At 58.8% G+C, this 12,704-nt stretch overlaps 2 protein-coding genes across 6 annotated transcripts in view; one reads left to right on the top strand and one right to left on the bottom strand.

Annotated features, from left to right (window-relative positions):
• The first annotated feature begins 128 nt into the window (after window positions 1-128).
• P2RX6 (purinergic receptor P2X 6) lies at window positions 129-10,377 on the top strand. 3 transcript variants are annotated; one of them, XM_059041180.2, is made up of 12 exons: window positions 129-371; window positions 1,030-1,180; window positions 2,880-2,951; window positions 5,956-6,031; window positions 6,222-6,315; window positions 6,411-6,491; window positions 6,575-6,716; window positions 6,805-6,914; window positions 8,254-8,347; window positions 8,417-8,482; window positions 8,648-8,725; window positions 8,814-10,377. In XM_059041180.2, exons 1-12 carry the CDS (start codon window positions 238-240, stop codon window positions 8,895-8,897), a joined length of 1,182 nt encoding a protein of 393 aa, XP_058897163.1. In that variant the 5' UTR covers window positions 129-237; the 3' UTR covers window positions 8,898-10,377. The 3 variants fall into 3 exon arrangements, with proteins under 3 accessions (XP_058897163.1, XP_066871386.1, XP_066871387.1); XM_067015286.1 differs by having other exon boundaries at window positions 192-371; window positions 6,889-6,914; XM_067015285.1 differs by lacking the exon at window positions 8,417-8,482 and having other exon boundaries at window positions 191-371.
• Window positions 10,370-12,704, bottom strand: part of SLC7A4 (solute carrier family 7 member 4) — a 4,286-nt gene continuing 1,951 nt past the window's right edge. For 2 of the 3 annotated variants that reach the window (XM_067015278.1, XM_067015279.1), the window contains exons 3-5: window positions 11,942-12,582; window positions 11,578-11,686; window positions 11,002-11,474 (exon numbers count right to left, since the gene is read on the bottom strand). In XM_067015278.1, the coding sequence (XP_066871379.1) occupies window positions 11,302-11,474; window positions 11,578-11,686; window positions 11,942-12,582 (923 nt within the window). In that variant the 3' untranslated portion in view covers window positions 11,002-11,301. Of the gene's footprint in view, window positions 11,687-11,941; window positions 12,583-12,704 lie in introns of all 3 variants that reach the window. The other variant, XM_059041137.2, reaches the window with a different exon arrangement.

The raw sequence follows: 12,704 nt of genomic DNA, 5'->3' as shown, positions 1-12,704 counted from the left end.
GGACAGAGACTGCTCCTCTCTGCGTGTCCGGGGCCCAGCAGAGGGAGTCTGAAGCGGATGGGAGGCCCTGGGCAACTGGGGGTTGGGCCTGGGAGGTGGAGGCTGAATCCTGTCCTGAGTGTCCCTTTAATAGCTGCTGGCCTGGCCCAGCTTGGCGCCTGCTTTACCTCCCGTTCAGCTGTGGCTGCAGCTGCTGTGCTGACTCACGCGCCCTAGCCGCAGGCAGGATCTGGGAGCATGGGCTCCCCAGGGGCCGTGGTGGGCTGGGGGCTTCTGGATTACAAAACGGAAAAGTATGTGAGGACCCGGAACTGGCGGGTGGGCGCCTTGCAGAGGTTGCTGCAGCTGGGGGTCATGGTCTACGTGGTGGGGTAAGAGAACGGCTCCTGGGCGTGCTAGCCGGAGGGATCACGGCTGGTCCTGCTGGGCTGAGGGGTGAGGGTCTGACTCTTCAGGGGCTGGGCTGCTGGTCGTGGAGCAGGGCAGGAAGTGGGCAGAAGGAAGGCTCTCCGTCTGTCTAGAGGCCAGTGGGGTGTAAGAGCAGGTTGTGTGCTTGGCTGCCCACCTGCACTCTTTCCTGTGCCTTGTTTCCAGCCCCATGTTTGGCTTGGGCACAGATCAGGGTGGGCCCCCATCCCTGCACAGGAGGCCCCTGGCTGGCAGGAGGTAGTCCCTGACACTTGTGAGAGCTGAAGCACTAAGGTCCCCAGTAGAGACCACCAGTTTAAGCTGGGTCGGGGTAGTCTATAAAGAGGAAGCTGGATCTAGGCGGGGCAGGGGGAGGGGATTGGCTGGTGAAGGAGGTGGTGGTGGGCATCTCCAAGCCCTTGGGTGCCTGGTGAGGGTACCGGCTCTCCTATGCATGGCCGGAGCCTCTGGCCTGTGCAGGGTGTTTGGTGTGGGAAATGAGGTGGGGCCCCCGAATGCTGGCCTGGGAGCCTGGAGGGTATGGGGGGAGAGACTGAGCTGGTGGCCCCAGATCTGCCATGTGCTGGGGACATACCATACCACCTATTGCCTCCTCCTCAGGTGGGCCCTCCTCACCAAAAAAGGCTACCAGGAGCAGGACCTGGACCCCCAGATTTCTGTCATCACCAAACTCAAAGGGGTTTCCGTAACCCAGATCAAGGAGCTGGGGAACCGGCTGTGGGATGTGGCTGACTTCGTGAAGCCACCACAGGTGGGTGACTTGGTGCTGCTGCCAGGTACTGGCACCTCTGATACCACCCCTGCACCGAGTGTGTGCAAGAGAGGGATGTGATGCCAGAGGGGGTGCTGGTGCTGTCACAGGGCCATGCTTGGGAAGGGCCCTACAGAGGAGTAGTGTCTGGACAGGGCTTTCAGGGATGTGTAAGAGGTTTCTGTGTGGAGGAGGTGATGTGTCGGGAAGCCAGGCCAGAGGGATGCATTTACAAAGTCTGCATCTGGAGTAGATAAAGAAGATGTGGTACATGTATACAATGGGATATTTCTCAGCCATAAAAAAGAATGAAATAATGCCATTTGCAGGTACATGGATGGACCTAAAGAGGATCATACTAAGTGAAGTAAGTCAGGCAGAGATAGACAAATACCATATGATACCACTTATGTATGGAATCTAAAACATGACACAGATGAACTTATCTATGGAACAGAAACAGACTCACAGACATAGAGAACAGACAGTCTTCTGGTTGCCAAGGGGGAGGGTAGTGGGGGAGGGATGGATTGGGAGTTTGGAATTAGCAGATGCAAACTATTATATACAGGATGGATAAACAACAAGATCCTACTGTATAGCACAGGGAACTATATTCAGTATCCTGTAATAAACCGTAATGGAAAAGAAAAAAATAAAAGTTTGCATCTGGAAAGGAGAGGAGTGTCTAGGGGCTCAAGGCTTGAGCTTGAGGGTATGGTGAGAGGGGTGCAGGGTGCCAGGACCTGGAGCTTCCTGGACGCCTCCTCTCTGACCTGGAACACTGCTGTCGAGTGCTCCTCCTCTGCCCCCCCCATGCTGCATTTCCGGCAACTTCTCCCTCGACCCGATTGTCCACAACCTTAGTTTCCTCCTCTGTCCTGCTGATGCCCAAATTCTAACCCCGGTGACCACCTGCCCTGAGCACAGCTGCCTCCTGGTTGCACACCAGCCACATCCCAAAAGAAATCATCTCCCTCTCCCAGTGTGGCTTTTTGTCATCCAATGACATCCACCAGTGCCGAGGCTGGACCTGCTGGATGCCTTACCGTCCCTCTCTCCTGTTCATTCCATTTCCTAACAGCTTTCACAACTGCTCACGCCATCTCTGAATGGCTGAGGTCTTCTGGTGGGTCCCCATGCGGCAGCCAAGCTGAGCCTGCCAGCCCTTACCTTTGACCCTTAGGAGGCTTCCTTTCATGATGGTGGCCACCAAGCCCCTCTAGATCCTGACCACCACCACGCCCACTGCCTCTGCCTCTGCCCAGCCCTCGCCTCCCCTTCCTGGGCGTGCATCCTCCACACCCACTGAACTCTCGTGTGCAGCACACAGGCGCCAGTCATCTGTTGTCCAGACAGAGCTTACCTCTGGCTCCCCTGGCCACTGGCCATGCCTGCAGTGAGGAGCACACCTCCCCACTAGCCTGGATCTTCAGTGCCTGGAAGCAGGAGGCTCTTGGAAAATTCTGGTTGAGCAACTAAATGAACATGAGAGGCACACATGGGCTCAGAAATGGCCAGCAGCCCAGCCAACCTCCCATCTCTGCCTCCCTTGCCTCATTGGAGAGCGTTTTCCTGGGGCTCAGGGCTGATGGCCCGATGGGGCCAGGGTCCCTTCCCACACAAGCCAAGCTGCTGGCTTCTGGCATCTCCCGATGGGAGCGGGGAGGAGAGACCAACCCTGACACTTGTCTTCTAGGGAGAGAACGTGTTCTTCTTGGTGACCAATTTCCTTGTGACGCCAGAACAAGTTCAGGGCAGATGCCCAGAGGTAAGGCTGCCTGAGGGCTTCCCAGCGGGTTCCTAGTTCCAGAATCTCCTGCTGCTGTCACCCATGAGGTGTCCAGGCCCCTCCGCATCCTGGTCCCACCTCTGGGCATTTTGGAGGTTGTCAGGGTAACACCCAGCACGGGGCACAGTGCTCAGGTGGGCTCTTATAATAGCAAGAAGCAATCTGGGGGACTTCCCTGGTGGTGCAGTGGTTAAGTGTCCGCCTGCCAATGCAGGGGACACGGTTTCGATTGCTGGTCCCACATGCTGCGGAGCAACTAAGTCCCTGCGTCACAACTACTGAGCCCACGCGCCACAACTGCTGAAGCCCACGTGCCTAGAGCCCATGCTCTGCAACAAGAGAAGCCACTGCAATGAGAAGCCTGTGCACTGCAAGGAAGAGTAGCCCCCACTCGCCACAACTACAGAAAGCCTGCACGCAGCAACAAAGACCCAACACAGCCACACACACACACAAAAAAAAACAAGCCACCACAATGAGAAGCCCGCGCCCCACAATGAAGAGTATCCCCCGCGCGACCCAACTAGAGAAAGCCCGCAAGCAGCGACAAAGACCCAGTGCAGCCAAAAAAACACAAAAAATCAAACAAAAAAACCAACCAGGCAAGAGCTTTGCTACGCACAGCCTCTATTAATGTGTGCTGGGGCGGCTTCCATTTTTGTGCGCAAACAGCACACTCCTGCTTATGCTGCGCTCAGGGTCCCTTATGGACTCTGGGTACTTTTCACTACAACTGTGGTCAAGCCCGTCTCCTGCCATCTTCAGATCCATTTCTTATCCAGAAATGCAGATCCTCCCCCTGAAATCTCACCTTTTCCCCTTGCGTAGGGATGTCCCAGGGATTCAGCCTCTGTCACAGAGCCCACTGACTCTTTTCTCCAGCTGTGGATTTTTTTCCAATTTTTAAAATTGTGATAACATACATGTAACATACAATTTACCATCTTAACCATTTTTAAGTGTACAGTTTCCTAGCTGTGGATTTTGTTTGAACAGTCAGGAACCTTGGAAGCCTACCTCCATGGTGACATCTTTCTTTAATCAAGGCTAAAAGTTAATCGCTTGCTGGGCTGGAGAGTAACTGTGGTCCCTGCCCCTAAGTCCTGGTTGTTGGTCCCACCACAGTTGCTGGGGATGTCACATGTCCCTGGTCAGCCCCATCCTCAGAGGAGGTGATGTGTGTGCACTGGGCAAATGCACGATGTCCTTCCCTTTCCAAATGCTCAGATGACACCTATTTATTGTTCAGTGTGTGGACTGTCCTGAAATGTTTCTGGGGCCATGGTTCTGCATTTTCTGGAATCCATGGGATTCCTCTTTGCCCTGTGTCCCGGCTTCTGGCTTGTCCCATGAAACTGACCACCAGATCTGACCACCGGCTTCCTGAGAGCAGCTCCTCTGAGGGTCCTGGTCGTCTGGTCCCTCCCAGCACACCCACTGTGCTCCCTGTAGTGTTAGAGCTTCAGAAATCATCTGAGCCTCCCCCAGGGCTGCAGAAGTCCAGCCCGCATACACCAAGGAGCTTCTGCACAGACGGCCCAGCCACGATGCCAGGTCCTGCAACAGGGGCAGAGGCTGCAGCTGGGAGCCCCAGGGAGGCGCCTCCTCTGCCAGCCCAGGGCCTCAGGAAGGGTTTCCCACTGGACTCAGAGACTCAGTCAGCATCTTGAGGCTGTCTAGGCAGAGGGGGTTGCGTGGGCAAAGGCCCCTGCTGTATGGGGTGAGGCACCTCTGGGGTCACTTGCTGCTCAGTGGGGTTGGAGCTTCTATTTGGACTGGAGTGGGAAGGATGGAGCCCAAGATATCAGGGCCCCAAGAGCCCTGCTGTGGAGCTGAGCTTGATCACAGGAGCATGGGGGGTGCAGAGGGGCTCAGGGGAGGGGCGCTTCATCTTCTGTGCCTTGGGAGGGATGATTCGGGCTGCTGGATGGAGGAGGATGAGGCTGAGATGGGGACCCATGTTGGTCACCATGGGGTCTGGACAAAGGAGATGGTGGCTCAGCCAAGGTGGAGAAGAGGGGCAGATTCAGGACACAGGTAGGGACAGCAAAGCAGAGCAGGTGGCTCCACACTGTCCTCTGTCCTCTAATCACATTTGGCTCAGAGCCCCTGAGCTCTTCTTACCACCGGATGCCATGTCCCCCCTGCTGCCCCTGAACTGGGTGTCCTGGGCAGCAGCGTCAAGCCTCAGCCAGGACAGAACTACAGAACTGCGTCTGTGAGGCTGTGCCTTCCTTTCGGGGCCTGGGACCCCCGGAAAGCTTACCACATTCCCCTTTTGGCTGATCCCCAGAACTCTGTCGCTGTGTGCAGGCACCTATGTCCCTGTTTTACAGAACCAGCAGGGAAGGGAGGAGCCTGTGTACTTCCCAGGCCTCTCCCACCAGGGCCGCCCCCTTGGTCAGCCCCCAGCACCTCCACCCCGGCACAAACTCACCTTCCCCACCGTCCTGCCATCTTCCCTGTTCAGTCCTCTGAATTGGACCAGAGGAGCTGGGCCTGGATGAACCACTTCTTTTTAAAAAATATTTATTTATTTATTTGGTTGTGTGGGGTCTTAGTTGCAGCAGGCGGTCTCCTTAGTTGTGGCTCACCAGCTCCTTAGTTGTGGCATTCCAACTCTTAGTTGCAGCATGTGGGATCTAGTTCCCTGACCAGGGATCGAACCTGGGCCCCCTGCATTGGGAGTGCAGTCTTATCCACTGCACCACCAGGGAAGTCCGTCTGGATGAACCACTTCTGACCCCACAGAAGTAGCAGGGCAGGAGTCTTGCTCGGCCTTGGAATACAGCAATTGCACCCCTACCCAGCCAGGGCTGTTCGCCCCCCGCCTTCATTTGCACCCTCCAGCTTTCTCTTGTGCCCCCAAACTCAGGGATCCCTGAGGGGCTAAGGCAGGGAGGAGTGTGTCCCTGTGGACTGCAGGGCAGGTCACGGAGGAGGCATCCCTTGGCCCTTGGCAAGTCTGCTCTCTCACCCCTAGCACCCCTCCATCCCGCTGGCTAGCTGCTGGGCCGACCAGGACTGTCCTGAAGGGGAGACAGGGACCCACAGCCACGGTAACCGGCCCCCCCAACCCCCACCTTGCAGTGCTTCCACTGGAGTGGGGGCTCCGGGGGCCTGGTGGGACCCTGGGTGGCTCACCAGTGCACATGGTGCCTCTGCATCTCTCTGTCAACGGCCCCCTCCCCACCCCTCCCCAGGCCCCATAGAGATTTGAGGGCCTGGAGTTTGTCTTGCGTTTTCAAGGCATAAAAACGGGCCAGTGCGTAGTGTTCAACGGGACCCACAGGACCTGTGAGATCCGGGGCTGGTGCCCAGTGGAGAGTGGTGCTGTGCCCGTGTAAGTCTCCCCGCCATCCTCCACCCCTGCCCCAGGACCACAGAGCCTGCCACTCACTGCCCCCCCACCCCCCCGCACCCCCCCCTGCCCCACAGGAAGCCCCTGCTGGTCCAGGCGGAGAACTTCACGCTGTTCATCAAAAACACCATCACCTTCAGCAAGTTTAACTTCTCCAAGTAAGGTGGGGGGGGGGGGGTCCTGGCTGGTCGAAGACCCTCCATGTCCCCTGCCTGGCCTGACCCCCGCCCACCCCTCTCAGATCCAATGCCTTGGACACCCAGGACCCAACATATTTCAAGCGCTGCCGCTATGACCCGCGCTCCAGCCCCTCCTGCCCTGTGTTCCGCATCGGGGACCTCGTGGCCGCAGCTGGAGGGGTCTTTGAGGACCTGGCGCTGCTGGTGGGTCTGTGGAGGGGGCAGGGCTGCGAGAGGGCTGGGAGAGGGCCCCGGGCCCCAAGCCAGTGGAGCAGTGCTGTGCTGTGTGCAGGGCGGTGCCATGGGTGTCCATGTCCACTGGAACTGCGACCTGGACGCCAGGGGCTCTGACTGCTGGCCCCACTACTCCTTCCAGCTGCAGGAGCGGAGCTACAACTTCAGGTGCGGCCCCCACTGCCCACTGCTCCAAGCCAGCTTCTCGTCTGCCTGTCCTGTGGCGGCCGGGACAGACCACCCCTCCCAGAACTCTGGATGCCTGCTGTGTGTGGGAGGGGGACCCAGGGAAAGGAGGAGGTGGTCTCAGCTCCATGACCCCCAACACAGGCTCCATCCAGCCTCCCTCCTGAGCCCTATGCCCTCCACCCTGCACCCCCTGCTTCTGCTGGGACCCCTACCCCAGCCCCTCCTCCCCCATCCGGCCTCCAGTACTTCCCTCCACTGCACAGGGGGCTTTCTTTTTTACTTTTCCCTTAAGGTTTTATCAAAAAATTTACAGAAATCTATAGAAAAGTTCAAAGATTAGTACCATGAACACCCATATAGCTGTCATCTGGGTTCACCAGGGTTCTTTTTTGTTTTTTGTTTTGACCACTTTGACACATTTGCTTTCTTTCTCCTCTCTAGACTGAGCTGGATATATTTAGATAGATTTCAAACCAAACCGTTTGAAAGTATCGAGCAGATGTCCGGCAGACACTCACCCCTCCCCAGGCTGTCCTGAGAATAAGGACCTTTCCCAAGTGACCGCTGTCCTGTTGTCACATTCAAGAAATTTAACATTGGCAGAATGAATCTAATATTTAAATTTCCCCAATTGTGCCAATAATAGTCCGAAATCTTTTTATTTTCCAATCCAGGGTGTACTCAAGGAACTTGCATTGCATTTATTCTCATGCCTTTGAGTCTCCCAAGCAGACCTTCCCCTGCTGCTGCCCAGTGGGATCCTATCTTTCTGCCACCTCATGTCACCTCATCACTTGCGTGCACACACATGTGAGCACACGCATGCGTGTGCTCACGCACAAACACAAACGGACCTTGCCTGGACTGGTTTCACTGACCTTCCCTGCCCTTTGCAGCTATGTGGAGCTGGCCCCCACTCATGCTCTGCTCCCCTTAGCTCTATGCTCTCGCTGGTGCTGCTTTGTCTAGAACTCCTTCCTGATCCCTGGAAAACCAACCTGCGTGTGCCCCACTGCAGAAAGCCTTCCCTGGTTACTAGGGGAGAGTGAGCTCCCCCCTCTGGACCCTCACAGCCCTGGGCCTTCCCCCACTGCAGGTGTCTATTTAGAAACCCCTCTGCCCCATCCCCTCAGCAGGCAGGGAGCTCCTGAGAGGCGGGTCCTGCTTGCTCTTTCCCTGTATCCTCAACAAACAACCCAGGACTCAGGGTAGGGCTGGGGGTTTGTGGAGTCAGTGGGTGAGGAAGATGGAGGCCTGGGAGGGCCAGCCTGGCCAGGAAGCGGGCAGAACAGGCCACCAGACTCTCTCCTGCCCCCAGGACGGCCACTCACTGGTGGGAGGCCTCGGGTGTGGAGGCCCGGAGTCTGCTAAAGCTCTACGGGATCCGTTTTGACATCCTTGTCACTGGGCAGGTAGGTGGGCAGGGGCGGGGGGGGCGGGCGGTAACAGGCATGGCTTAGAGGCTCACCCAGGTCTCTCAGGCAGGGAAGTTCGGGCTCATCCGCACACTCGTCACTCTGGGCACAGGAGCAGCTTGGCTGGGCGTGGTGAGTCTGGCTAACATGGGCTCCCTCTGGCTTCGGTGAACATGGGCCGAGGCCCATCCGATGGCACAGCCAAGCCCCCTGACATTAGGTCTAGTTGGGAGGTCTGGAGAGGTGGCAGGAGGGTGGGTTGGGGGCCAGGACACAGGTCAGTCCTGCCTCTCCCAGATCACCTTCCTCTGTGACCTGCTGCTGTTGTACGTGGATGGAGAAGCTCATTTCTACTGGAGGACTAAGTATGAGGAGGTAAGCTGCCATCCTGCCTGGCCCCTGGGCTCTGCTACACTTCTGGGGAACGTCGGCCTGAGCCCCGACCTGCTGTCCTCATCTGCAGGCAAAAGCTCCAAAGGTGACTGCCAGCCCTGAGCAGACAAAACCGGCATCTGCACCCCTGCACCTGGCTGCCCAGGCTCCTTAGAGGGGGCCCAGCGCCTGTCCCAACGGCCAGGGCTGCTACCAGGAGCTGGACACCAAAGCCTTGGCCCTGACCCCCACTTGCTGGCCCATTCCTGAAGCCTGTTCCCTGCTGTTGGGGTTCGGGGCTGGGAAGGGAGGGGCCTCGCCTTGGGTACCTCATGGATGGAGCCCCAGCAGGACCAGGGCAGGGAGTGGGAGAATTCCATCCTTCAACTCCCAGGTACACTGTCCCTGCCCTGACTCTGGCCTTGGCAGGGTACTGCCCAGGGAGCAGCAGAAGCCACTATTGCAGAGACCTGCAGCGGAACATGTCCCACGGCACTGGTCACAAGGGCTCCAGCTGTGTCTGGAGAACTCTCTCCCAGCTCTGTCACCAGGGCTTCCAGCAGCAGCCCACTCACCAGTGGTCAGCACAGACCCTCCACTGGCTGTGCAGACTCCAACCCTATCCCCCGGCAGCACCCCCATTGTAGGTAGAGCCCCCACCCTCTCAGCGCTGTTCTAGGGTCTGTGCTACCATAGTCTAGGGCAGGGTAGAAAGACATCTGACAAGAGGGCCGTCCCTGCTGCTCTGGTGCTGGGTGCCTGGGGCTCATCCCCACCCAGTGTGGGGTGGTCATCCATGGAATTCAGACTGGGGCAGGCAGATGACCCAACCCACTAGGACCAGGCAATGGCGCATGCACCAGCCCTTCCCGGTGGCAGCCCTCAGACTGTGGAGGGCTGGGGTTGGGAGAAGAGGATGGAGAAGTTGAGTTGGTGGTCATTGGGTCCTTTGGGACTGTCTGTGTGCTCCTTGGTGACACCCAGCCCAACCTCCTGGAACTTGTGGGGGTGGGGAGAATGTATATCTGGAATTCACTGCTACCCAAGGTCATACACCTAAGAATGAGCCTGAGGCAACTGCTCGAAGGAGGCCCCGTCCTTCACTTCGGGTGGAGCCCAGTGGCCAGAAGGAATGCCCCAAACAAATTCCAGAGGCCCCGGCAGGCTGGCCTGGATCTGGCTGTGACGTCCTCACAGGGTCTGAGTCCTGCCCACTGGAGAACTCCCCATGCTGCAGGGAGCCTACAGCTGTGAGGGAGGGACTGGCTGCAGGGGTCTGACCCTGTCTTGGCCCCAGGGCAGTGGCAGGGGTTTGGGAGTACCCACCTGGGAGGCGGGGGGCTGCTTTAAGGGGCCCGGTGACCAGGCATGTTGGCCGCTTGCCGGGGCAGTGACATGGGCAAGCTGGGGAGGGCAGGATTGGGGTTCAGCCTGGGCTAGCATCTGGAACCATCTGGCATCTGGAGCCTCAGCAAAGCCTTGGGGTCCCTGCTGCCTCTCAATCCCCAGAGCAGAGTCCCTGGGGAGGCAGGCCACAAAGGTCAGGGTGAGAGAACATGGCCCTGAGGTCTTTACCGGGGCGGGGTCCCATGTACGGGGCCCAAAGAAAGCTGATGTATGGCTTCAGGATCCAGGAGTAAAGCCGGTCGACAGCAGCTTCCTGCGTGCTCCTTACAGGCAGAGACGGGAGCCAGCAGTACCTGTGGTGGGCACAGCACCACCTGGGAGACCAGTGGGCAGTGCTGGGTGGGCCTGGGGCCAAGGACCAGCGGGGCTGGAAGGCACTTGGGGCAGGTTCAGGCTCTTGCGCACCCATCCCCTGGGGCAGCTGGAGAGCAGCACCAGGGTCTGAGCTTGGATACAGCTGCTGCCTCAGTCTGCACACAGTGCGCACCCCAGGGTAGCCGCGCGGGCACGTGGATGTGTGCTTGAAGCTGTGTGTGTGCCTGTGTGCGTGTGCCTCTGCCTCCCCAGGCAGGCCTCAGGCACATACCATGCTCTGGAGAAACCAAGGGGACCCCGAACTCTGCTGTCCTTTCTAGGTGGCCTCCTTGGGGCCCGGGCACTTCTGTCTGGACCCATCCCCCAGAGGAGGGGAGCCTGACACTGCCCCTCTGTACCTGGTGCATATGGGTGTATGTATAGCGCCTTCTGAGCAGGGCAGAGGGCACTGGCCTGAGTGTCCTCGACTCAGGGCTGTCCCAGGGCTGGCATCTCCCCCTTGCAGAACTTCTGCACATTTGCTTTGCATTGGGGACAATCGCGTGGTTCCTGGGGGCAAGTGAGGACTCAGTGCCGCAAAGAACAATGGACACGACACAGGCCACATGGCTGGCTAAGCAGTTATTATCATGGATCCCTGAGGCTGGGGCTTCTTCCCCACCCACCCTACCCCGCCTGCCCAGGTTGCTGGAGTTGGTCATAAACTGGAAGGCACTGCGCAAAGAGTCCACCACACGAGCGCTGGCCACACCGGCTCCAAAGACTCGAAGCTCGGCCCCTGAACTACAGTCCGAAGGACCCCCTAGTGTGGGCAGGCCCGCAAACCGGAGCTGCCTTGGATGGAGGGCAGGCAGCTCTCATGGACCACTGGGCTCCTGGGCTGGCACCTGGCTGGGGGGCTGCACGACCTGCACTGTCTCCTCCAGGCTGCCGCTAGGGAAAACCACATAGCGTGTGATGGTCACCCCTGGCAGCTCCCGCTGGTTCTCCTTGCTGTGCCAGATGCCGTAGCCGAAATATACCAAGAGTCCTGCAGGGGTGGCGTGAGCATGAACAGCAGGTCCCAGCCCTGCTCGCCCTCCTCACCCTCCTCCTGCAGCCGGCCAAGGACACCAGCCTGGCCCCCCACTCACCGATCAGCAGCCAGATGGAGAAGCGCACCCACGTCAGGTAGCTCAGCTTCAACATGAGGCAGATGTTGAGGAGGATGCTCAGGGCTGGAATCAGGGGCACCATGGGGATCTGAAGGGGCAACGGTAGGGCTGGGCTGGGCTGTAGGGGAGGCTGCTGGCCCAGGGCCCAACTGCTCTAGAGGCCTCAGAGTCTTTCTCTGCCTCTGGAGATTCTGGAGACCAGGGCCCACTCGCAGACACAGGTGGATGTGCATGCTGCCTCCCCAGCCTGTGAGCTGTGGCCATCCCGCTTCAGCGGAGGACGCGGGGGAGAAGGGAGCTGGTGGGCTGACAGCAAGTGGGTGTTGGGAGTGGAGAGAGGTACCTGGAAGGTGTCCTGCTGGCGTTGCTGCTGGTGGGCCCCCAGGACGAGGAGACTGAGCAGAAACATGATGCCGCAGAGCAGAAGCAGCAGGATGTAGCCCCAGCGAGGGAGGTGCAGGGCTGAGTCCCCAAAGATCAGCACACAGCCCAGGGTGATGGCTGAGGCCACCAGGACACAGGTCCCTGAAGCCACGGCCACTCTAGGGCTGCACCTATCCAGGAAGCCCAAGTAGGGCCTCAGGGCTGGCCGCAGCTGCCCAGGCTCGGGGGCTGGGACCTGCTCGGTGCCCACCAGCTCTATGTGATCTGAGAAGGAGTTGTACTCCTTGGCCGCAGGGCGGGGGCTGGCTGGGCTTGGGGAACTGGACAGGGGGGCCTTCTGGAATCGCAGCACGATAATGCTGATGGCCACGAAGGTGTAGGCCAGCAGTGTGCCGATGGACAGGAACTGGACCAATGCCTCGAGGTCCAGCAGCAGCGCCACCAAAGCTGTGAGAACCCCGAACACCAGGATGCCTACCAGAGGCACCTGTGTCCGGGGGTGCACGTAGGCAAACGCCTGGAAGAAGAGCCCGTCGGCGGCCATGGCGTAGATGATGCGGGGAAGGCAGAAGAGACCGTTGAGCAGGACAGTGGTCATGGCTGCAGCAGAGGGCGGGGGCTGGTCAGCACGGCACATAGGCACCCCAGGGGCCACGGCTGAGGCACCTCGGGAGCATGCGCATGAGTCTGTCTGGGTTCTCAGGGTGAGCCTGAGTGCCTGT

This window comes from Kogia breviceps, chromosome 15, assembly GCF_026419965.1.
Source record: "Kogia breviceps isolate mKogBre1 chromosome 15, mKogBre1 haplotype 1, whole genome shotgun sequence".
Lineage (NCBI taxonomy): Eukaryota > Metazoa > Chordata > Mammalia > Artiodactyla > Physeteridae > Kogia > Kogia breviceps.
The sequence above is the reverse complement of the archived record's forward strand: the minus strand, read 5'-3'. Positions and strand labels throughout refer to the sequence as shown.